Genomic DNA, 26,787 nt, shown 5'->3' with positions numbered 1-26,787 from the left:
CAAATACTATGATATGGCGGAAATACTATGATTGGGTACAAATACTATGATTGGGAAGAAAAAATATGTTTCAGTACAAATACTATGATTTAGCAGAAATACTATGTTTTAACATAAATACTATTTTTTGGCAGATATACTATATTCAGCATATATACTATAACATAACAGAAATACTTCTACCTAGTAGTAATACTATAACATATCAGAAATATTCTGATTTGGCCCGAAATACTATGATTTAGCAGAAATACTATGATTGAGCAGAAGTACTAAGATGTAGTAGAAGTACTTTGATTTAGCAGAAGTACTATTATGGAGGAGTAATACTTTAACATAGGAGAAATATTGATACATACACACATACACAGAGCACAAAGTAAACAGGAGCTGTTAAGAGTCTGGGCTTGGTATATCTAGGTCAGTTAAATTAGCTGCACCTGCTGTAATCAGCCCTTACACACACAGACACAGAGAGAGGTATGAGTTTTCCTCAGTGTATTTCTGACATTCAGGATTGCCCTCGAACAAATGGCCATAATTTCCTAACCGTAGGGGCTAGAACGGTCATTCTCACACTGTTTTGTTCAGAACAGATGGGGGAATCATCAGGTCTTCATAATTCAGGGATAAAATATAAATTATTAAAGATATATGACTTGTAACACACTGTAACTGAGTAGAGGCGAAGCAAAATCTGCCTTGACTTGCCCTCAAACAATGTTGTGTAACTCTAAATCTCTATGGAGCTTCAAAATCATTCTTTCACCGTAAGAAACAGCAGGCTTTGGTGAACAGTCATGGAAATTTTCAGGGCTCTGTTGAAATCCATCAAAAAGATATGACGAGAGAAAAAAGTGCCTCATTTCCAGAGTTTGAAATCTGAAGAAATCTGAGCGAGGGACAAATTTCCTATTCTCAAATAAATGTAATTCATGGCCAAACGGTAATAGGTGAGAAACAAATTCTTGAATTGTGAGCATCAGGAGTGTCTGAAGATATATTGGCACAAGCCTCATGTCTCAACTTTGTTTCGTTAAGGAGATATGACAATTTGAAAATGCCTCTCATTAGAGAAATCCAGTGCTGATTTTGAACAAACTGTCTATTGACTTTCTATGGAGAGTTTTCAGACTTTGTGTTACTTTGAGGAGATTTGCAAAAAATCTATAACTCCCACAACAATGATAGTGACAATTTCTGAAAACCAGCAAAAATACCTACGTTTTGATGTATAATTTGTGGGGGTTGAGTGGAAATTGAGCAAGTAGCAAGAAGTTGTTTAGACATGAAGAGAAAATTCAGAACAGACCAGCGCTCACTCTGCATTGCATAGCAACCATAGCAACCATAGCAACGCATGTATTTTCTGAAAAATCACAATTTTGCAACTGAAAACTTAAAGAGGGATAAGAGTAAAACGGTAGAAGATCGGAAAAAGCTGAATCATACAGTAACAGCCCAATAATTTGAGAACATTTTAAAGTTTGAATGGAGTTTCTAGGTGAAAGTATGAGGAAGTAGTTAGGTTTCAAAAACAAGCAAGTTTTAGCAGAATTGTGGAAGTTTTCCATTCATTTCAATGGGACAAATTAAAGGAAAAAAGTGTAATTTTTAAAAAGTATAATAGTAATAAACACCAAAAGTCATAGCTGGAAAGAGCAGAAAGAGCAGAACAGTTTAGAGTTTGAACGGAGAAAATCGGCTGAAAACTGAGGAAGTAGTTAAGTGCCAAAAAGTGTACAGAAGCAACTAGAAGAATAGCTAGAAAAATTTGCATTTCCTGCGAAAATGCTGTGTGGATGCCGGAATGCTGAAGCTGCCTACTGAAAATGACTGAAAAAGATGAAAAGCTGCAAAAATTGTATGGCAGTAAAGAAACTGAAAAATTATGCTGAAAACAAGTGAAGAAGCAGAATCCTTTGCTGAAAAGACGTGAAAAGGCACAATTCTGCTTAAAAGGGGTACAGAAGTTCAAATTTGTACTGAAAAGAGGTGAAAAGGTTCCTTCTGAAATGAGCAGAAGATACTGAGATTTGTACTGATAAGAGGTGAAAGGCTGAAAATTCTACTTAAAATAGGTGAATCAGCAGAATTTCTACTGAAAAGAGGTAAAGAAGTAGAACGTTGCACTGAAAACAGGTGAATCAACAGAATTTCTGCTAAAAAATAGATTTCTGTTGAAAACACCTGAAAAAGCTTGGATTTGTGCTGAAAAGGGGTGGAAAAACTCACAATTCTGCTGAAACGGGGTGAAGAAGGGGCATTGGGCTGTTGAGAAGAGTTAAATAAGTTGAACTGATATGTTTGGGTACAAATACTATGATTTGGCAATAATACTGCGTTTTAGCACAACTACTGAGATTGATTGAAATACTATGATTTAGAAGAAATACAATGACTTTGTACAAATACGATGCTTTGGCACAAATACTCTGATTTGGTTCGAATACCATGATTTGAAACAAATACTATGATTTGGCGGAAATACTATGACTTAGTACAAATACTATGATTTACCAGAAATACTATGTTTCTGCGAAAATACTATGACTTTGCAGACATACTATGTTTTTGCAGACGTATCCTATAATTTTGCTCAAATACTATGAAATTGCAGTAAAATTATGTTTTTGCAGCCATACTGTTTCTGCAAAAATACCATGATATGGCAGAAATACTATGCCTTAGTAGTAATACTATAACATAACAGATATACTATGATTTTGCAGACATTCTATGTTTTTGCACAAATAGTGTGATTTGGCACATATATTATATTCAGCAGATATACTATAACATAAGAGGAATTCTACGACTCAGTAATAATGCTATAACATAACAGAAATATTAATTGGGCACAAATACTATAATTTGGCATGAATACCATGATTTGGCAAAAATACCATGATTTGGCACAAATACAATGATTTGTCAGAAATACTGCATTTTACCACAACTTCTGAGATTTGACTGAAATACTATGATTTAGAAGAAATACTATGACTCCATACAAATACGATGCCTTGGCACAAATACTATGTTTTGGCACAAGTACTATGATTTAGTACAAATACTATGATTGGGCAGAAATACTATGTTTCAGTACAAATAGTATGATTTGGTAGAAATACTATGCCTTAGTAGTAATACTATAACATAACAGATATACTTTGATTTTGCAGACATAGTATGTTTTTGCACAAATACTATGATTTCAGCCACCAAACAGGACAGGAGCAGACTGCAGCGGACTGTACGGGCAGCAGAAAGGATCATTGGCGCCCCCCTGCCCTCCATCCAGGATCTGTACCTCTCAAGAACCAGGAAACGGGCAGGGAAAATCATCACAGACCCCTCACACCCTGGACACAGACTTTTTGACCTGCTGCCCTCTGGCAGACGGTACAGGAGCCTGCAGACCAGGACCACCCGACACAGGAACAGTTTCTTTCCCCTCGCCATCTCCCTTCTAAACAGTTGACCTGTCACGCTGCTCCCACTGCCAGACTGCAACTGCACCTTATGTACATTCTGAAGAATTCATTCCACCTCATTTCATTTCTGTATTTTATGTACATAGGTTTAGATTACTTATTTATAGTTGGTTTATACAGCTTTGTGTATGTATGTGTATGCATGTGTAATGTATATATAGACACGTGTGTGTGTGTGTGTGTGTGTGTGTGTGATTGAGCGAAATCAGAATCAGAATCAGAATCAGAATCGTGTTTATTGGCCATGTATATGTGCAGACAAATACAAGGAATTTGGTTCTGGTAGATGGTGGCTCTCAAGCACATTGCTGTGCTTGTATTTGTCTGCACATATACATGGCCAATAAACACGATTCTGATTCTGATTCTGATTTCGCTCAAATACTATGAAATTGCAGTAATACTATGATTTTGAAGGAATACTATGATTTGGCAGAAATACTATGCCTTAGTAGTAATACTATAACATAACAGATATACTATGATTTTACAGACATTCTATGTTTTTCCACAAATACTTCAATTGGGCAGAAATACCATATTTTTGCACAAATACTATGATTTGGTATAAATACTATGATTGGGCACATATACTATATTCAGCACATATAGTATAACATAACAGAAATTCTACAACTTAGTAGTAATACTATAACATAACAGAAATATTAATTGGGCACAAATACTATTCTTTGGCAGAAATACCATGATGTGGCACAAATACCATGATATGGCAGAAGTACTATGATAGGGTACAAATACTGTGATTTGTCAGAAATACTATGTTTCAGTACAAACACTATGATTTGGCTGGAATACTATGATTTAGCAGAAATACTATGTTTTCACTTGGCATAAATTTCTGCTAAAAGGTACTATTTCTGCTTTTTTTCAGAAATACTGTAATTTGGCATAAATACTATGATTTGGGATAAATACTATGATTTGGCAGATATACTATATTCAGCACATATACAATAACATAACAGAAATATTATGATTAGGCCCCAAAAGCATTATTTGGCACAAATACCATGATTTGGCAAAACTACTATGATTTAGCAGAAACACTATGATTGAGCAGAAGTACTAAGATGTAGTAGAAGTACTTTGATTTAGCAGCAATACTATGATTGAGGAGTAATACTTTAACATAGGAGAAATATTGATAGACACACACATACACAGAGCGTAAAAGTGCACAGGGGCTGTTAAGAGTCAGGGCTTGGTATATCTAGGTCAGTTAAATTAGCTGCACCTGCTGTAATCAGCCCTTACACACACAGACACAGAGAGAGGTATGAGTTTTCCTCAGTGTATTTCTGACATTCAGGATTGCCCTCGAACAAATGGCCATAATTTCCTAACCGTAGGGGCTAGAATGGTCATTTTTACACCGTTTTGTTCAGAAGAGATGGGGGAATCGTCAAGTGTTGTCTATTTAAAATAAAAATATGCATTTTTAGAGATATATGACATGGACGATTGGCTGGTTGGGAAGCCATGAAGGCCCCAATATGCAAATTTGAATGTCTCAGCCCTCAGATATGATAGGCTGGCTGGAAAGCCATGAAGGCCCAGATATGTAAATTTGAATGTCTCATCCCTCAGATATGATTGGCTGGCTGGGAAGCCGTGCAGGCCCATTTATGTAAATTTGAGTGTCTCAGTCCTCACACAGGATTGACTGCCTGGCGACCTGGCAGAAATATATAGAAATACTATGATTAAGCAGAAATACTACATTTAGTAGAAATACTGTGTTTTAGCAGAAATACTGTAAAATGGCAGAAATACTATAATTAAGCAGAAATACTATATTAAGCACAAATCCTATAAAAAGCAGAAATACTGTATTATGATTTGGTAGAAAAAGTATAATTAATCAGAAATACTATATTTGGTAGAAATACTATGTTTTAGCAGAAATACTATATTTAGCACAAATCTTATAAAATAGCAGAAATAGTATGATTTAGCAGAAATACTAAAAAGCAGCAGAAATGCTATGATTTAGCACAATATTAAAAACTTAAATAGAAAAATTGGAAAAGCGAAATGGACAGCTGAAAAAACGCTGAACATGCTAAGGGTCCCTCAAATATACTTGTTAAATGAAAAAAAAATCGGCAAAAAAAAAAAAAAGTATAATAGCCTGCAGATACACACAATCACAAATATGGACACATTTGGAAACACACATGCACAGAGTGTGCCTCTTGGCATAGGCACACTTAATAAGAAGAAGAATAATAAATCTGAGGAATAGTAATATGTGTGCCTCTTGGCATAGGCACACTTAATATTAATAAGAATAATAAATCTGGAATAGTAATAAGTGTGCCTCTTGGCATAGGCACACTTAACAAGAAGAAGAAGAATAAATCTGAGGAATAGTAATAAGTGTGCCTCTTGGCATAGGCACACTTAATAAGAATAATAATAAATATGGAATAGTAATAAGTGTGCCTCTTGGCATAGGCACACTTAATAATAATAATAATAATAAGAAACCTGAGCAATAGTAATAAGTGTGCCTCTTGGCATAGGCACACTTAATAATAATAAGAATAATAAATCTGGAATAGTAATAAGTGTGCCTCTTGGCATAGGCACACTTAACAAGAATAATAATAATAAATCTGAGGAATAGTAATAAGTTTGCCACTTGGCATAGGCACACTTAATAATAATAATAATAATAAATCTGGAATAGTAATAAGTGTGCCTCTTGGCATAGGCACACTTAACAAAATACTATACCGTAGCCCAAAGTGAGCCAGCGAAAGAGACATGGCGACCATGACATTTTCAGCCCTTAAACATTTCTCCTACGAAGTCATGACTCTAATGCCCTTACATCTGCATCCCTCTTAATAAAAAAAATTTAAGTCATCTGCATAAGCAAGCAGAACAGTTGGTTTAAACAGTCCAGCTGTAGATGCCAATGGCCTTATTACAATGATTGAATAATATTAATGTAAAAGTGTACAAAACCAAATAACACAAATCCTCACAATACTTTCTATCAAAAGCCTTTTGCTGGTTCATGGAGATCACTCTAAACCAGAGTATTCAAACTTGCTGAATTCCAAAACATGACACATTAGAAACAGATTGTCACAACAAGAATCTGGAGTGTTTGACTTCTGGGATGCATTGTGGTGCTGTCCTGGTCCTGGGAAAGTTTACCTAGAATTTGTGAGTTTTTTTGGACTCGTTAAATTTGTTTATTTAAACATTCTATGTGATTCTGGGTTTGTTTAAACGGTACAGTATGGACTGTTCCCCATAATACCAGATCTTTTGGTAATTAAAGTAATTGTTTCAGGTCATGTTATTCCTTGCTGTTGATTATGGGCAATAATTCTATCATAAAATGTCTTTATAGTTCCAGTCAATCGATAATTGATTTACTAACTGAAACATTGCACCACTGCCAAGGAAAAAGGACTTCTGGTAAATACAGTCGTAAGGAAATAAGATACAGTTTAGTTATCTGGTTTTACTGCTTAAATGTCCATAAACTTTGTTTATACACGGATTGTTGTGCCTCAAGAAAACGTGATGTTTGAGTATCATGTCTAAAGTTTAGCATTTATACTTAGAGGAGTTTTTAAATTTTAAAGACTACTTTTACATTTATGCCACTTGCCTTGTTATTGTTCTGCTAATATGATTTGGCTAGTGTTATTTTTTATTTGGTAGTCAGTCCTGTTCATATGTCATAGCTTGAGTATATTTTGAATATGTCACAAGATCCGTCATTCATTGTTTTGTCCTTGTTTTCATTTACTTGCTTATTTCCCTTAAGTATCATTACATGCTTATCGTATACAAACTGACAGGTGAAAACACATTTTGAAGACAATGAAGTGTGTCATTTTTTGGCAACCACTGTTAATGTCCAATACATTTCAATTCACTGTTTTTGTATTGCACCTAATCAAAACAACATGACGCAATGTATCACAATACATGTGCCAGATACAATTTGCACATTATAACTTCCTGTTTACCAAACAGATCAAAGTTCAAGTACATACCTTTATGCACACTTTGCAAATATCTTCCTGGCCTGCATACGCCCACAGGAACGTGACCTGATGTGACTCAGTTTGTGTATATAAAGAGCAGAGAAGTTCCCCGTCATTACTGCATCACTTAGCTGATACTTGAACAATAGCTTTACCTGACAGGTAAGAACCCTACTGCAGAGCTTTTCATTCACTGACTTCATGCCTCTGCTCTTTCTGGATATTTAGTGGCATTTTTTGTTTATTTCATAACAGAGCATCAACATGAAGACTGTTCTGCTCCTCTCTGCTCTCCTCTATGCTGCACTGGCAGGTCAGATTCAATCAGCCAACCCTGAAGAAATGATGGGAGAGTCACTAATGCACCATTTTTACTGACTGTGTCATTTTTCTCTGCAGCTCCAGCTGAAGACAATCATGAGGCTTCAGGTGAGTGTTGAAGGTGTTGTTTTAAGATGTACAAAGACTGTAAGAATCTAAAACCAACACACGTGTGGTTTGTCCACAGAAGAAGCAATGGTCATCCTGAAGGAAGATGTGGCTGCTGCCCCTGGTCAGTTCAACCAATGAGGAACCAATGAGAATATCCTTAAAATCATATCTATCTATCTATCCCTATATATATATATATGTATATATATATATATATATATATATATATGTATATATATATATATATATATATATATATATATATATATATATATCTTCCTTTTTATCCCTGATTGTGTTTTTCGTTTTTGTGCAGCCCAAGAGTTTGAGGGAGCAGACACACCTCAGTGTAAGACTCTTTCACTTCCCTTTTTCACCTTGTTTAGCTCACTGGTAAATAATCTTTTGATTAACAGCAACAAATAGTCAAATCAAATTCAAACACCTCTCTCTGCCAGAGAAGTTTGGATATGTATCAATGTGTAAGCTTATTAAGTCTAGTGCCCATAGTTTTGCCATCCCTACTGAGGATTGATTGGAAAGGATGCTGTGGTGAAACTGATGAGCAATAGGAATTTTAGCTTTTGTTAAATGTCTTTATTTACTTAATCAATACATTTTTCTCTCCCATTAAAATGTCATTTTATATGCCTTTTCAGGCTGTTAAACATGCTATAAAAGCGTGATTAAAAGTAAAGAAACAAAAGTATACACAATAATGAAGCATTCATTACTGTCTGCCTGCCTGCAGCTCGTTTTAACTTCTGTCCAGATGGCTGGTTCAGCTATGGCTCTCGCTGCTTCAAGTTCATCAATAGTCCCAAGTCCTGGATCTCTGCTGAGGTACTGTCACTGATCTAAACTATACATTTACAGCTGAACAATGAGATTATCCATGGTTTTTGAATTAGTTGAGCAAATTTTTAGAAACACCCTTTCATGGAAATCATAGAAATGACGGCCTGTGCTTCCCCTGACCCAAAGCTTTGGTGACTGTATATATTTGTAGGTCAGTCAGTCTGCCACATGACTCGCAGAGCTTTAAGTTCACACTGCAGCTTAATGATACATCTCTTTGTGGTTCATCTATCCAATAGGAGTACTGCAATAGTCTGGGTGGCAATCTGGCCTCAGTTGCCAACCCCAGAGAGTACAGCTTCCTCCAACAGATGACACAGACAGCGGGTCGGACTACTGCTTGGCTGGGAGGTTTCTGGCTGCAGGTAGAGTTTTAGAAAAAAAGAAACACTACCTCAGTCAGTCCAGATCAAACTTAGGACCTGGTCAGAAGTGGGTCTAGACTTACACAGAATGGATGTGAGAATAAATGAAGAGACTAAGACAACACTTCCTCACACGTATGTTCTTTGCCTCTCAGAACCAGTGGCTTTGGATTGACCGTGAGGGCTTCTATTACATCAACTGGTACAGCCAGTCTTCCTCCAGCACCTACTCTTGCCTCTACCTACAATCTGCCTGTAAGCAATATCAGCTTCTGAAAATGTTATAATATTTTATTTTCTTACACAGAGCGTGACTTGTAGAGTTAACCTCGGTATGTTAGTTCAGATCAAATTTGATACATGGCTTCTTCAAGCTATGAGACTGACACACCCTGTGTTTTAATGTATGCCATTTTGTTAAATCTGACATACAGTGTGTCAGTAAAGTGTGTTAAAAGGGTTTGCTTACTTGGAATTACAATGCATAATTTGTCAGTCTACTGTGAGGATGCTAAACTGCTGGGACACAAAGTAACTGCAGGTGGGGTGTTAATCTAGGTGAAAAATTCTAACTTGGATGAAATGAATATATTTTTAAATAAGAAATAATAGGTGCTGACCTCTATTTAAATGTTGTTAATTAATGATAAAACCACTGCCTTAATGAATTTAATGTTAATTTTGATTTTTCTCTTTCTTATTCCAGATGGTTGGAGTAACACTCAGTGTACTTCCAGCAATCCTTTCATCTGCTCTAAGAATGCATTTGGTTGTTAACATTTATGTTAAGCATATGAGGCCTGTGGGTGGACCACATGGTATTTTTTCTGTTTAAAAACATAAAGTCTGTTGTATGTGTTAGTGAATGGCAGATGTTTTTTGTAAATGTATTCTTCAAAGTCTTAAATAATGAAGTGCTAGGAAATTTTGTTGGTGAGTGTAACAATTTCTTTTCTATAATAAAGACAATGTGTAATTTCCTTTGTTGTACCTTTTTTGTAAGTCTTCTGAAGCTAAAGATTTCTTCATGACTACAAATAATACCAATACCAAATACTGAAGGGACAGTTCACCCCCAAATATTAGATTTATGCACATCTAAGTGCAAAAACCATGGAGGAACACAAGAGCCACGCACATCGAAATAAAGAATCCTGTGCTTAAATAATGAATTGTACAATAAATTATGCATTTGTAAAGTCTTGTACAAATTAATTTTTAAAAATTATTTTATTTATTCAAACATTACCAAAGTAATTTATTATTTAATAATTTAAATTGAAATAAAAATATTTTTAAATTTATTTTTCAAAATGAATTATTAATTCATCAATACATTTTTGAAAATGACATTTCACCAAAAAATGAATTAAATTCTCAATGTAAACCATATTTAAAAAAACATTCCAAAATTCCAAAATTAAAAAACAGATTTTCAAAATCGTTTTTAAAACATATTTTAAAACAGAGAAACAGGTAAGTGGTTTCAAAAACCAAAGATTTATTTCTGACGTGTAAAATGGCAATTCCACTCCTCATTTTAAAATCCATTTCCCTTTCCTGTTAGCACACGGATTAGCTATTTTATTAGCTATTGGATTAACTAATTGGATTAGCTATTTCATTTTCAAAATCCCGAAGCAATGCAAATTATCCACGTGGCTCAATGTAAGGAGCTCTCTGATATATTGGACAGACACAGGCTGACTGCCTGGATTTTTCTACACTGGTGTTTGTGCTCATAGCGTTGCCCTACTAAGAAGCATGTGTGCTTGTCTAAAGGCCATTCAGCCTCGGGATTTACACTCTTCCTGACGTTTTGTCACTCATCCAAGTGGATGAGTGACGAAACGTTTCTCCCACTGAAAACGCTATGTCCAGATGAACAGAATCAACCTTTGGTGGTCCCTTTTCAATGATTCAATGCAGATAGGTCTATTAACACAGTGAGTGAAAAAGGTGACTGAAAAGGAAAAACTCAATGCATCATGGGAGTCCCCCAGCAGCCTATGCCTTTTGCAGCATAACTAAGGCAGGATTCAAGGGCACCTGTTCCAGCCCTAACTATATGCTTTAGGAAAAAGGAAAGTTTGAAGCCTAATCTTAAAAGTAAAGATAGTGTCTGTCTCCCAAATCCAAACTGGAAGCTGGTTCCATAGAAGAGGGGCCTGAAAACTGAAGGCTCTCTCTCCCATTCTACTTTTAAATACTCTAGGAACAACAAGAAAGCTTGCAGTGCAAGAGTGAAGTGCTCTAATGGGGTGATATGGTACTACAAGGTCACTAAGATAAGATGGGGCCTGATTATTTAAGACCTTTAAGACCTCTTGTAAAGATGGTGGCACACAGTAGAGCAGCGGCTCCTCACATTGCTGGAACACCCTTCTATTCCAATGTTTTGAATGTTTTTAATACTGATTCTGAGTCTGACTCTGCCCGCTTTACGCGTGTGGCATATAATCATACAGAACTTTTGAGCTTAAGGGACAGTTCGAATACAACAACAACAATAGACCACATACTCAGAGGTATGTTAGGAAGACTGCAGCTGCTACGGTCTTGGAGGAGCAGAGCGCAGCAGATAACGGGCAAGAGGAAGCGCTGTGAGCGGAGGCAGAAGAGGGGAAAGCGCGGTGGTGTGCTGGAGAGGCTAAAGGCTAATGCTAGCAGACCACCGATTCCGTCACTGTTCCTGGCCAATGTCTGCTCTCTAGACAACAAGCTGGACCTTCTACGAATGAGAATGAGTGTTTCAGAGGAGATGAGGAACGGTTCCATACTCTGTCTCACAGAAACATGGCTTAAAGACAACATGCCGGACTCAGCCTTCCAGATCTATGGCTGGCAGCTCTTCCGGGCCGACCGCAATATGCTATCGTCTACATAAACAAAGGTTGGTGCACGATCTGCGTGGTGATAAACAGCCACTGTTACGAGGATGTGGAACTTATGACTGTGAAATGTCACCCATTCCATTCACCTTGTCAATTTTTGGTGATGTTTGTCATTGCAGCCTATATAGCACCGCATGCTAATGCTAACAACGCATTGAAGGAGCTACACAACAACATCAGCTTGCTTCAGAACAAGCACCCGGAAGCTTTTTACGTAGTGGCTGGGGATTTTAGCCATGTAAACCTGACAGACATGTTGCCAAGGTTTTACCAGCATGTCACCATACCGACACGGGGAAATAACACGCTGGACCGTGTTTACACCAATATGCGAGACGCATACAGAGCAGTACCCCACACCCATGTTGGGGTTCAGAGATTCTTTTATTGCTGCCATACACTGTAAAAAGAAAATAGGTGAACCAACTTAATTGAATTGTTTCAATTGGTAACACCTAATTTAATTAAGTTCTTTGAAATGAAGTTAATACATTAGATAAATCAGTTGTGCACTCTAATGTATTAACTTCATTTCAAAGAACTTAATTAAATTAGGTGTTACCAATTGAAACAATTCAATTAAGTTGGTTCTTTTTTCAGTGTATAATCTGCCTTATGATAAATGCATTAAGAACATGTTTTACAGCATTATTTTCTCAGTAATATTTCTTACAGGGTTCATATTGCATCGAATATGTTTGTCATCACATTCATTCAATTCACAGGTAGAGTTCATTTTATACACATTGCATATCTATGTTGATTAGGAGTTGATGTTCCATCCAAGAGGGTTTTAAGCTTCACTGGTGAGAGTGTCCAGGTGATACATGTTGAGGGAAGATGAGAACATAGCAGGTTAATTGCATGCATGCTTACAATACACATTAAATCTAGCAGCAGGCCTGAGCGAAGGCCTAAGTGTCTTCTGCTTCTTTTTGAGACCTGCGCCAATTCTGTCTACTTAGTGATTGATGACGAGGGTCAATTATTAGCCCTTAGAGACCCTGAAGCTTGAAGTTTATTACCTTAAAAGGCAAGTGTTATAGAAAAGAGAAGTTACATGTCTCTTTATAGTTATTAGAGATGTACAAGATGTACCCTTGTCTGTAAACAATGACTGTACACAATGTATTTTTGACCTGTATTGACGTGTATGTGGAGGCGTGATTCTCACTGCTATAAAACCCGCATCCATTGTATTTTTGTCAGAGGAAGACATATGCTGATGTTTCCTCTCCGGTGTTAATAAACTCATCGTTTGATTGCACTTTTCTGGACCCTCCGTCGTTTGTTGTTCTGGTCTCCAGTTGATCGATCTCGCTTCATTTGGTGGAGAATGCGGGCATCTGAAGATCAGTAGAAAGAAGTACAGGTGTTTGTTGTCGGTGGAGGTCGAGGCCAGATCAGGTGATCGGACGGCAGACGTCACGGTGATTGCTTGACTACTGGGCCCACATAAAAAAAAAATTAAAAAAAGGTAAGGCACAAACCTCTTAAACAGAAATTGTGCTGTATTGGATTATAATTCTAGAATAGGTAGTCAAGTGGTCATCCGTTGATCTCTTTTTTGAGTTTTGTTTGAAATGAAAATCTTTGTTTGCAACGAAAGTGAAACTTAGAAGTATTGTTGCATTCACGGTCGGCTCGGAAGAAGCAGTACTGAGCTAAGAGTAACTCGAGACGTTGTTTTAAGGAATAAAGAGTAAATACCGGACGCAAAGGTCCGAGGAGTTGATATATGATCTAAGAGAAAACTCAGGCCAGCCATGAGCTTGAGGTTTTGCAGTAAAGCCAGCCGAGCAGTAAAGTGAAACTAAGGTCTGTTGTGTTGAAGTAATTCTGAGAATAAATACTGTGAGTTATGAGAGACGATTAAAAGCATTACCTGTGCATTTGTGGACCCGCCGTGGTCAGTGAAAATTTGTGGACCCACCGTGGCCCGTGAAAAGCTGTGTTTTTGTTGACAGTCCTGGAGAATCTGCGGACCTGTTGGCGTCTGAAAGACGAGCGGCAGTGTGCATATCCGGGTCGAACTGAACTGAGGTTGTGACGTAGAAAACTGTCTGAAATGATTTAAGATCTGCATGCTGCAGGCTGGGTGTGTGAGAGGCTGTAAAAAGTCTCTTTTCCCGTTCTTTTCTTGCTGGGGAAAAAGTGCGCAGTTAAAATTTGGGTGCGGTCACTTCCCCTTTTAATTTTAACAAAGAACAGACACATTGATTAAATGAGGGGTAGATAAAAAGGCATGCTCATTTCGGGATCGTGTCAAATTGAATATTCACGTACAGGGGATTCTATTTATATGAAATGCATATGTCGTGCTGAAACCCTAGAGAACCACTATGGTTTTACAGTGACTGCAGAAATAAGACGGTCAGAACCAGAATTATATAGCTTTTGTGCCGTTGTTTCATTATATTTAGGTGCTTGGAAATAGACAGTGAGAGGCCGCACGGGGATCCCATTAAGGCTGCTGAAGCATTTTCCCTGTTTTGTGAGCGTGCATTTGGTGATTTTGAAATACAGTATCACTGGACAGGGTGATTCTAATATAAGAGTTATTTTAATCCAACCAGAAACAGAGTAATAAATAAAGCTGTGAGCCTCCTCCTGAGTGCAGAGAATTTGCAGAATTTTTGAGTATCTCTTGTCAAAGAAAAAGGGAAAAGAGATTCTGTGTATTGAATGGGCGAGGTAGACCATGAAGTTTTTAGATTAGATCAGAGAGAACAAATGTGGCCGAAGGTTGGATCTGATATGAGGTGAACAGGTCTAAAAAGATTAAAAAGGTAAGCACAAACCTGTTCAATAAGCAAATTTGTGCAAATTGGCTGAATTCTAAATTATCTGTTCGCTGAGTAGATGATCTTAACTATTAAATTGGCGCAGTAGGGGTAAAACTGAATTCTCGAGAATAAAGTAAAACGTCGAAGTAATGAATGAGTAACTTGGAAGTAATGAGAAGCTTTGAAGCAAGGATAATGAAACTTTGAGAAACAGACAGTACCGAGTTAAAAGGTTATATGGTATTTCATGGTAAAAGAGAAAAAGAGACCAATGCATGTTTAAGAATAAGAGAATATAAAAGTTTATTGGTCAGTTTATGGTTCAATAAGTGTTAGTCACGGAGTTGAAGAACTCCCCTCTTAGTAAAGACATTTACTAAGATTTTACTCAGGTGGCGTTGCTGAGAGTTGTGGCCTCAGAAATAGCTATGATCAGAGGATCATTTTGAGATACACTTATTTGTGAGTAAAAAGAGTAATTTCGGACGAGGAAGTCCGACAGAAAACACCTGGTGCTGTCAGGATGTTTAAGTGACACAGAAGTTCAGAAAATCGAGTCAGAAATGGTTTTGTGGCTCTTGGTAAACTGATTTTGAAGGAAGATCAGTGTTTATTGTGCTGAAGTAACAGATCCGGCACGGTCTGACGGGAAGAATCAGCTGTACAATTCTGAGTGTGCAGCGTTGTTGATATTAACAGATCCGGCGTGGTCTGAGGAAAAGAAATAAATCGGTGAATGGTTGATATACTTCCATGCACAATCATAGTCCTAAGCCTTCAGAGTATCTGAGGGCTGGTTATCTCCTCCAGTCATCTGTTACCAGGTCGCTAAAAGGGCAGCCAGTTACAAAGAGGTCAAAGACACTTGCCTTTTAAGGTAACTAACTTCAAGCTTCAGGGCCTCTAAGAGCTAATAATGGACCCTCGTCATCAATCACTAAGTAAACTGAATTGGCGCATGTCTCAAATAAGAAGCAGAAGACACTTGGGCCTTCGCTCAGGCCTGCTACTAGATTTATGTGTATTGTAAGCATGCATGCAATTAACCTGCTATGTTCTCATCTTCCCTCAACATGTATCACCTGGACACTCACCAGTGAAGCTTAAAACCCTTTCGGACGGAACATCAACTCTAAACAAGCACAGTTATGCATTGTGTATAAAATAAACTCAACCTGTGAATAGAAAGGTCAATGTAATGACAAACATATTCAATGCATTATGAACCCCATAAGAAATATTACTGATAAAATAACACTGTAGAACATGTTATTAATGCATTTATCATAAGGCAGATTATATGGTTACAATAAAAGAATCTCTGAATCCCAACATTCCCTCTTTTGACATTCCAACAAGGAATGTCACCACACTTGCTGTTGTATCACTCCCTGCTCGGCTCTATGGGTTCTAAGTTCATCTGGTAGATGCCCTCAACCCAGCCAGGGTTCGCAACCCTCGCCATTACTTTTACCAACAATCCTCTGACACAAGGAATGATACAACAACTAGCCATGACCAGTATTCCCAAAAGTACAGTCAAAGAAAACATCACTGACATAGCCACACCTTTCCATTGTCCAAACACAGATGTCATCCAGGACACCAGCTGATTTTCGATACCTGAGTGCTCATGCGTGGTTTCAGACAAAGTTTTCAAGCCCTCCAGAGCTCGGGTTACTGAGCCATCTGGGGCAGTATTATTAGGGATAAAAGTGCAGCACATGTCTCCGAATATGGCGCACACGCCTCCCTTCTCATGTTAAGGGCCATTCGATTTCCCATCAGCAAACTCGGACCCAGTTGTTCTGCGAACCCCATCATGGCATCCCTGGTTAGGTTAGGGAGTCTCAGCAGGTTGTAATGAACATAGTGCGGCCAACATTTCTATTAGGCGTTACCCAAAGAAATATGCTCTCCAATCCTACAGCTACCTGACTTACCAGCTTGTACTCATTAGGAACTCCCCTGGGCACTCCTATCGAGTCTATCCAGGTCGGCGAGTTCAAACGAGGATCATATGCATGTGTACCCTGGGTCCCTCTTTTGGCCAAAATGTATCTCTTACGTATGGCAGCTAAAGTTTGCGTGTTACGTTGTGGAATAGCCTTTACCTGGTTTCCAATAACCATGAGCGGAGCTCCCAATCGCACCATCGCACATGTCCCTACACTTCCCATAGGAACACGAGTATTTTCCCCACAGTAATAATAGAGCCCACTTCTTGCCCATGTTCCAATTACCGTGCTAGGGTCGCTTACATTGTTGGTGGCTCGTCCCGTGAGTGTGACAGCACACCTAGTTGGGTCGATCTCTCCCACCTTGTACTTTTCATTATCTGTAGAAAACTTGAAAGATGTAATTATCTTATTTTAGCATAAATGGTCCCACTGCTGTCTGCTTTGAAATGTCAGGGAAAAGTCTGGACAACAAAATACAGTTGCCAGTAGTCACTGCACTTCTAGTTAACTGTAACATACAATCATAGCCCCACTCATCCTCTAATGCAATGGTGCGGGGTCTGTAAACAACCGTGACCTAGCTGAAGCACAGGCAACACAGTCAGATACATGTTGTTCTCTAGCATTTTGAGCCACCCAATCAAGCCAGAGGTTACTGTCCTTGAAACCCGTGGCGCGCTTTATCAACTCCTTAGGCTTCAGTCTAAAGTAATCTGTTGTCAGAAGTAGTCTCCCTTTTGGTTCCTGTTCCTTTTGAGCTACTGTTCTCGAAGTTACCATCTGATCAGTCAGAATGGTGATTAAGCTTTCTGCAAGCGGCTTAGACATTGGATCAACTAAATTTACCCTAAGCATATCATGGGGTCATTGCAGACCCGTACATCATACGCTCTCCAGCTACTACTAGCTCCTGTACACTTAATAACGTCCCACAAATCAAACGTGAAAGAGCTGGTAGAGCCTTTAACATAATTCAACTCTATGCCATTATTCATGCTGAGACACTCATCACCTTTACCTGACACCTCGCGCGTGCCTTTTTTTAATCCGTAGCAACATCTCAGGGCTCTGACTGACCTCTGTGTTCAGACAATGACCGATGCCTGCAAAATATAAACAATAAACAACACAGCCATAGTCAACATCATTGCATACAATAAACATGTAGTTGTAAGGAACATTTTAATAAGTTTCTTCTCATTACGGGTCTCTGATTCGTGTGTTTGCATCATATTATATAAACTTTGGATTCTGGAATGAAACTCCCCTGCTTTTGTGGAGTCCTCAACTTGTCACCGCTCCTTTCTGCTGGCGTGGCGACCTTCTACGCTGCTCCTCTTCTTTCTTCGGCCTCCCAGGTGGACTACTGGTTGGCCCGTTGCACAGGTGAGAGGATTTATTTTGCCTCTGTTTGTTGACACCCGTGTTAGTTAAGGACAGGTTTTCCTCGACCAAGCTCTCATGTGCTGGAGCACACTGCGACCAATGATACCAAGTATCACCTTTCCCTTTTAGTTGAACTGCTGTAGTTGTTCTGGCAATGACCTCGTAAGGACCCGTCCAGCGTGGCTCCTCTCCAAAGACCACCCTCTTTTCGGGCTCCTTTGCTCTGCCACACCTCTTTTTCCCGGGAAGACGCCTCCTGTTGGGCCTGTCCGGCCTCCTTCCACATATTAATGCCTGCCTCCTCTTCAGCAGTTACCTGCACCATTTGCTGTCGTCCCTTGTAGCCTGCTGCTCCCTTCGCGGCTTCCTCCGCTCTCTAACTTCCTCCTGTAACCATGGTTTTTGCCTGAGAGTGTCCCTCAATTCTCCCTGCTTCTTTTACCTCAATTCAGTTCCTTATTTGCAAACTATAGCATAGCCACTTTGGCAACAGTGGGAAGAAAAAACTCCCTTTTAACAGGAAGAAACCTCCGCCAGAACCACGCTCAGGTCCGGGCAGCCATCTGCTGCGACCGCTTGGCGTGAGCTAACAGAGACTTTGAAGAGAGAGACCTAATATTTAATAATCCACATTTCACTGTTTTATTCTTCGGTTAAGATGTGGATTCTGTATTGTTCTTGCTTTGTTATTATTTATGTTTAAGTTGTTTATTGCTAGTTTTTGGTTTGTTGCTGTCTGTTTGGAAGCTGACATAGTCTCTATGGATAAGGGTCTTTGGCAGGGTAGCATCAGGAGATGTTAAGGTTCAAAAATATAGGGAAGGACACACAGGAGGAATGCAAGTAACCACACTGGTCCAAAGGGTAAAGACGATGATTTTAATGAAATGACACGCGTGGGAGAATGAGCGGACTCTGTAAGCAGACAGCCCCACAATCTCATCCTCCTAACATCAAAATACAGTTTTATATGCATCAGAGTATATTTAGTGACGCCCCCTCATTGCGTCATCACATACATCAGCTTCAAAACCACAAATGTTCTATTTGACAGCTTAAGGCACAATTAAAAGTACACTGGCTTCCATCTTCTCCCCGGTGGTTTCCCGTAAGCCAGCTCAGCTCTCGCATCGTGCATCTACTGCTTCATCAGTCAACTCTCACCTACACCCTAACAGTGTGTGTGTATGTGTCTGTGCGTACACAGAGTGTGCATCTGCTCTCTGCTCCTTAGTTGACCTCACGTAGGCAACCAGGCTAAGGCCATCCTGTGTTGTGATGATCTTAACTTCTATGTAAAATGTATAAAACAAATATTTCAATCTACTACAACTACTTAAAACTTAATCAAAGCTTAACCAGACGTATAAATGCATAAAAGATGATAATAGCATCATCAAAACTCTGGTTTTGGTTTCACTTTTGCAAAACATGCTCTGCAGACGCATTTCCTGTCAGCCTGCAGTCAGCTTCTCCCCCACTGAAGACTATGTGTAAGAATATAAAACATTCAGAAACCTTTAAATTATAGATTCAACCTGTAATAACTGAACCTGTAATAAACCTGTTAATATTTGATTATGATATAACCCCTGTAATACAAATTATAACCTAATGCCAGCACTTCAATAAATGCTTGGATGAAATGATAATTAATGCAATGATAAAGATGATGGTTATGAACAGTAACCCTAAAATAATTCCTATAATTCTACACTTCCCTCTCTTGACCTCTTGACCACAAGAGGTCACCATACTGTGTGTTGGGTCACTCCTTGGCCCATTCAGCTGCTCCCCTGTCCATCCCAGACATCATGGACATTTAGGATCACTGTTCTTAGCTCTGACCCTCTCTTGGCATCCTGTGACTTAACAAATCAGACAACCTCATGTCATCTAGGTGGTCTTAGTTATAAAATGCCCGCTCCCACTTGAGAACACTTCATGCTTAAGTGGTCTCCGCTCCTCTTCTGGGTCCCTCTCTTCTGGGCCTCCTGCAAAGGATAGAAAACACTTTCTCCCTACTATGCTCTAAGTTACTCTGTTCCTCGATTGTTCTCAAAACATGAACCTAATTTCGTATTTGGTTTTTGACTTTTATTCCTATATAATCTTAAACATCACTCATCTCAATCTACAGCTTTCTAACAGTCTTACAGCACTGCTGACATACGTTTCCTGTTTTTCCTTATCTGATCATCAACATCCTGTGCACAAAACTGTCCCAGCTCTGGCCTAAAATCACCTTTCACAAGAAAATCATCATAACCACTTATTCTACACAAGGATCAAAGAAAAAACAACCATTTTACTCAGCTAAGTATAAACATATGATCATTAGCTCCTAAATAACTTTCATCATAGCTAAAAGCTCCCTAGGAACAACTTCTGTGTGTTGACACTAACTTCATTTTAACACTCACAGTTCCTGTGTTTAAGGTCCTGTTTTAATATATCATTTTATTTCATTTTACTACTCTCAATGTAATGGTACATTCTAATTATATTTTATCAGTCATTATATTTTATCAGTTTTAACCAAAATACATAAGCTTTTTCCCCCCTTGGACCTGGTTTAAAGCAAAAACTTGATCCCTTCAACAAGTATTTGTTATCCTGTAACTGCATTTTATATAAGAGGACTAATTTAGAACTGCATGTGTTATCTCCATATTTTACATGTCACACAGTTTAGTTACAAACGAAACTCCTATTCAGTTAAATGCTACATGGATTTCAGGCCTTTTGCCTGGAATCAATACTGTCAGGTCTTAATGAACTCTATATGTCTGTAAGCGTGTGCAATCCTTCAATAACTCAGGTCATTCTCACAGGAGATTGGCTAATCATAACGTTAACCAAAAGTTTGTGACCCTCAAGAGACGGCACAAAAGGCACAAAAATGCAATGTGTATGAAAAAATCCTTTCTACATATATAATCTCCAATATTATTCATTTGAGTCAGCGAGACTTTTAACATCCTCATAAAAGAAATCCCACATTTTCTACTCATAAAATGTTCACTATTTTCCCCCAAAGCATATCCTTTATTCCCACAATTTCCCCTTTAAGTTTGGTGTACAACTTCTTATTAACCCCAGCAATTTATCTTCTAAACAGAATTCAGTTCATTTTACTCCTTTCTTTTAACAAGTCCTCAGTTTTACTATATCTAGATTATCAAACAACCCCCATAGTTATAAAATCATACTAAAACCCATTTCAAATTAAACAAATTAAATCTTACATCCCTCTCTTTTTTGACACATCTCATGTGGCAAAAATCTCAACATGCTTCACCCAAGCTTAAGAAATCAAAAGGAAAAAAGGTTAGTCATTTCATTTCTCAGAACAGCTCAGCAATTGTCCTCTCCGGTGTTTTGCTCCAGCCCTGAAAACCTGTGTTTAAGGAACAAAATCAATTTTATCGTCATGTCAAATCTTCTCCAACTCGTTGCTCCACTGAACTCTGGATCCTTGGAACTTCCTGGAAACAAAACCTGTACTTTACATTTCATACTCTCCCTCTATGATCCAGTCTGTGTCATGACAAAAATAACCTTAAACAAAACAGTTATTAATCCTGAGTTACCTCAGTTAATGGTAACTTGAATCTCATCAAACAATGTTTCCCCTTTTAGCATTTAGCATTCTATAATGTAATAACATAATCCAACCCCAGTAAATAATTTTCTCAAAGCACACATCAATATCCCAAAATCAGCATCCCCAGATTTAAGTCTCCCACTTGTCCTTTCATTTATTTCCCCCCTTGGTCCCATCACTCGCATTCACTCCCATGCATTCACACATGATATTTTTTGCTGATCTGCAGCCTTCTGCGCACGTCATCAGATGCTCCACATCAGCAAAATGAGCTCAATCATTTGTTTTATTTCGTTTTCTTTTTTTTAGGAAAATAGTTCTCTATACTTTTGACTGGATTGAATCGATACAATCCATTTTTAGACAGAGACTTGCCGCCCATCAGTCTCTGATTGTAATCAATTATAATTCTGTAAAGCCCACCTGATTTTCGTACTTGGTAATTTTGTCAACGCCGTCCGTTCACTCTCTTCCAGGCCTGCTTAGAACAAAAATGAAAAAAGAGAGCTGATTATTAGCTCATCAAAGTACAAAACAAAATCACCTGACAGGTTTTTTCTCTAAGTGCACTGTTACAAAAACTATGGGCCCTTTTAGACATGTCCATGTTTATCAAAACTCCCTCTCTTGAAATAGAAACAACAGCCTCAAAAATCTAAAACAATCTTAAATTTCACCCATTCAACACACCGAAAACCTCGTCAAAAGATCAAAGACCGTTTTCATTCAGCACAAGATAAAAACCAATTTCAACAACGTATCATCCTTAAATTATAAATTTCCTGTCCAAATCTGCCCCTCTGAACAGACCTGACCACCGTAATCAAATATCCTGATACTTTACCATTGTATATTTCTCCCAATACTCTTCAACAGCCCCGATCTCTCTTGAACTGAACAGAAAGCCTCCGACACACACGCACACAGGAAGTGTCTTTGTCACTCACTCACTCCAGCTAATTTGCATAAACCCACAGCTCAACAGCCAACTTAACAAGAGGAATACATGTTTAAACCTTATCACATTATTGAATTATTTTCATTTTCTTTCTATACTAATCACTTACTTTGATCAATCAGTGCAAGAGCACTCCTAAGTAATCACTCCTCTTTTGTTTTTGTTTTTTTCCATAACTCACTCCCTTGTCATACAGCTTCGTTTGAGTTATTCCACAACTCTATTTTATCCAAGTGTGTTTTAAGTGTATTTTCTCCAACATTCACACCATTTTAACCCTCATGAAATTACCAGGCTGATTTAATTACATATGTTTGTGTTCTTAGCCAAGTTTTAATCACTATCCATACATTACTCTTCATGAGCTTATCTCTGTAAGGTTAGTGCATTTTCCGTTTGTATGTGTGATTTCTATAAATGTTTCTTTATGATCTTTGTGATCTTGTAAATGTTTCTTTTGCAGTGTTTCAAACTCCTTTGACAGGGTGTGTTTTCTCTCTTTGGCTCATCACTGGTCCTTGTTAATGACATTTCCCCTTCGTCTGTGCCCAGTGGCCTTACCTGTTAAATCCCGTCTCCTCCAGTGACTCCAAGGTCACTCCGGGACTTAGGTTCGAGCAATCGTGACTGCGCCTTGCCTTAGGTTGTCCCAGGGTTTCGAGGTGGGATCTTACCCGTCATGGGCTGTCCAGCCTTCCATGCCCGCCTACTACAGGAGCCAACTGGGCAAGGGTGTTATCAGATCTAGGGGACACACTGGTTCTGGAAATTAAAGGAGTGTAAACTGCTTTCTTTCTTAAACTTTCCAACAATAATTTCACATGTAACAGTTTGTGTACGTGCGTTTTCAATTCATTAATGTAATTGTTAGTTCATGTATTTATTTCTCTCGGTCTGTCTCTTTTCTAAACCCTGTAATTAATATAATTTTATTACTTTATTACTTTTTCTTAAAACATGCATCCGCTTCATCTTCTTAGAATTTAACTCTGTCTATTTCTCTGGGTGCTCCCCTGACATCATCAGTCACACACACCTTCCTCTCACACACACTTTTAAATATTCTAACCTCTTTCAGACGCCATGACTCGTCTCACACACACTGCCTTCTCTCTCTCAAACTTCCATTTTCCACTCACTCAGACAAATCATGCAGAGTCACTCAAATCACATACTGACAGCCTTCACACAGTTAAAATCACACAAAATACGCTTTCATACGAGTATTTTGGACATGCCTTCCATGATCAGAAAGAGCAAGTCAAAAGAGAAAAAGAAAAAGAAAACTGAAACCTCTCATCGTCTCGCAGCTTCTCCCCACACACACATAACTGAAAAATAAAACACACCAACATTTATGGCTCACGAAATATACATCTATCAAAATTCAGTCATTTACTATACATCCCCACTAATATATTCACACTGTATTTACACTCTCATAATAAGCAAAACCAACCTCTTATATACAGGCATTTAGCAAAAAGCTCAATTCTGTCGAAATTGAAACCACCCTCTCTGCGCGTCACTGCTGCTCATTTGCATTTACACACCATCCGTGCACATCCGGCTGTGCATTACTGACACAGAGACTGATCTTACTCATAGATCTCATATTTTACATTACAGACGTCTTATTAATTACAACTGCACAGATTTTTTAGGCCTTTTCAACTCCTATGTAATTTCGATAATAGAACATAACGGCTCCAACCGATCAGTCCCAGACTTTTTGTGCTCAATTCACCAGGGCGGTCCCAGACTGTCCTGTCCAGATTTCTAAACCTAACATAATTTGCCAGCATACCCAATAAGCGCAAGAATAGGGGACTTGAACCCCTAGCAATTTCGGAGTTTCCCAACCTCTCCCCCGCTGTCGACGGTACTATCCCTACTGTCCTAGTAGGTCTAAGATCAGCGTCCTGTCTTAGCGCAAGCGTTACCAAGGAGAAAATGCGCTTCTTAACAGACGCCGCTGTCGTCCTAGAAAAATTTACAATAATTTGAAACAACAATCTACACCCGGAGCCGGATAAGATTGAGGCAGATCTCCCGTTGTGGACATAGGGGACTTGAACCCACAAAAATGACCATCACACGTAGACCAAATGACCAACGGGACTTGAACCCACAAAATGACCAAATTCCCTATCCTTCTAAAAGTTCACTTCGCAGTCCAACTGCTTTAATTCTCTTTTCATTCCTTTATTCTCATTACTCAGTACTGTCACTTATACTTCCTTATCATTATCATTACTTCAACCTTCAACTTTTCACCAAAATCAAAGCAGACATCTACCAGTAATTTCAGTGAGTAGACTTTCAATTTACACAGCCCAATTTGACACACTTTGGTTCATAAGATCAACAGGTGGTGCCTACCTTTTGTTATATGCCGGCTTGTCACTCACTTAGACCACTGACCAATGCCTGAGCGCCTGACGCCTCGGACCTTTCTCCATCCTGTCTCACTTCCCCCCTCGGACGAAGCCCCCAAATGTTAAGGTTCAAAAATATAGGGAAGGACACACAGGAGGAATGCAAGTAACCACACTGGTCCAAAGGGTAAAGACGATGATTTTAATGAAATGACACGCGTGGGAGAATGAGCGGACTCTGTAAGCAGACAGCCCCACAATCTCATCCTCCTAACATCAAAATACAGTTTTATATGCATCAGAGTATATTTAGTGACGCCCCCTCATTGCGTCATCACATACATCAGCTTCAAAACCACAAATGTTCTATTTGACAGCTTAAGGCACAATTAAAAGTACACTGGCTTCCATCTTCTCCCCGGTGGTTTCCCGTAAGCCAGCTCAGCTCTCGCATCGTGCATCTACTGCTTCATCAGTCAACTCTCACCTACACCCTAACAGTGTGTGTGTATGTGTCTGTGCGTACACAGAGTGTGCATCTGCTCTCTGCTCCTTAGTTGACCTCACGTAGGCAACCAGGCTAAGGCCATCCTGTGTTGTGATGATCTTAACTTCTATGTAAAATGTATAAAACAAATATTTCAATCTACTACAACTACTTAAAACTTAATCAAAGCTTAACCAGACGTATAAATGCATAAAAGATGATAATAGCATCATCAAAACTCTGGTTTTGGTTTCACTTTTGCAAAACATGCTCTGCAGACGCATTTCCTGTCAGCCTGCAGTCAGCTTCTCCCCCACTGAAGACTATGTGTAAGAATATAAAACATTCAGAAACCTTTAAATTATAGATTCAACCTGTAATAACTGAACCTGTAATAAACCTGTTAATATTTGATTATGATATAACCCCTGTAATACAAATTATAACCTAATGCCAGCACTTCAATAAATGCTTGGATGAAATGATAATTAATGCAATGATAAAGATGATGGTTACGAACAGTAACCCTAAAATAATTCCTATAATTCTACAGAGAGAAGCTCCAGAGAGGCATGTTCCCTGTTAAAGCTAAAATATAACAAAAGAGATTATGCTAAACAAACAAAACCCTTCAATTCCCCAACCCTATCTGTCTCCTCAACGGGTTGTATGTTTTCAATGTTTCCTTATTATTTTGTCATACAAATAAATCAAACAAATAACTTAAGCCGTGTGACGACACCTTGCGTTTACACCAGGCTGTGAGCTGCCCTAAATCTACTTGCTACACCCCCTTTTCACCTAGTTTAATTTTTTCAATCCTAATTTAAACTATTCCTGACTTCCCTCAGTGCACACTATAAAGTGTAAAAGATACAATTAGCTTTCTCCTGGTAAAAGGTCCTACATTATTTTCTCAACCTTTGGAAACATCCTCTATCGAGTTAACCCGTTTCATTTTTCAAACTTAGGCCTGATTTCTTCGCCCCCTTTAACGGGTAGCGCATATCCGGTCTGAACACTGTGTTTGGGCAATTTACGAATTGTTGCAGGATTTCTATGTTATGTAAAGTTCCTCTCATCCCTTTTATGCTTCCATTATAACCTGTGTCTAACAAGCTTTTGATCTTCTTTGTAATAT

The 26,787-nt window shown here is 38.5% G+C and overlaps 1 protein-coding gene across 1 annotated transcript; it reads left to right on the top strand.

Annotated features, from left to right (window-relative positions):
* Positions 1–7,597: 7,597 nt before the first annotated feature.
* LOC100705188 (ladderlectin) lies at positions 7,598–10,169 on the top strand. The gene is made up of 9 exons (XM_003456554.5): positions 7,598–7,696; positions 7,790–7,847; positions 7,934–7,963; positions 8,043–8,087; positions 8,283–8,315; positions 8,718–8,809; positions 9,064–9,189; positions 9,345–9,444; positions 9,896–10,169. The coding sequence occupies exons 2-9, from the start codon at positions 7,799–7,801 to the stop codon at positions 9,964–9,966; spliced, it is 546 nt and encodes a 181-aa protein (XP_003456602.2). The 5' UTR covers positions 7,598–7,696; positions 7,790–7,798; the 3' UTR covers positions 9,967–10,169.
* The last annotated feature ends 16,618 nt before the right edge of the window (positions 10,170–26,787 follow it).

Source organism: Oreochromis niloticus, linkage group LG6 (genome assembly GCF_001858045.2).
Source record: "Oreochromis niloticus isolate F11D_XX linkage group LG6, O_niloticus_UMD_NMBU, whole genome shotgun sequence".
Taxonomy (NCBI): Eukaryota; Metazoa; Chordata; class Actinopteri; order Cichliformes; family Cichlidae; genus Oreochromis; species Oreochromis niloticus.
Note: the sequence above shows the minus strand (reverse complement) of the source record. Positions and strands in the feature narration are given on the sequence as shown.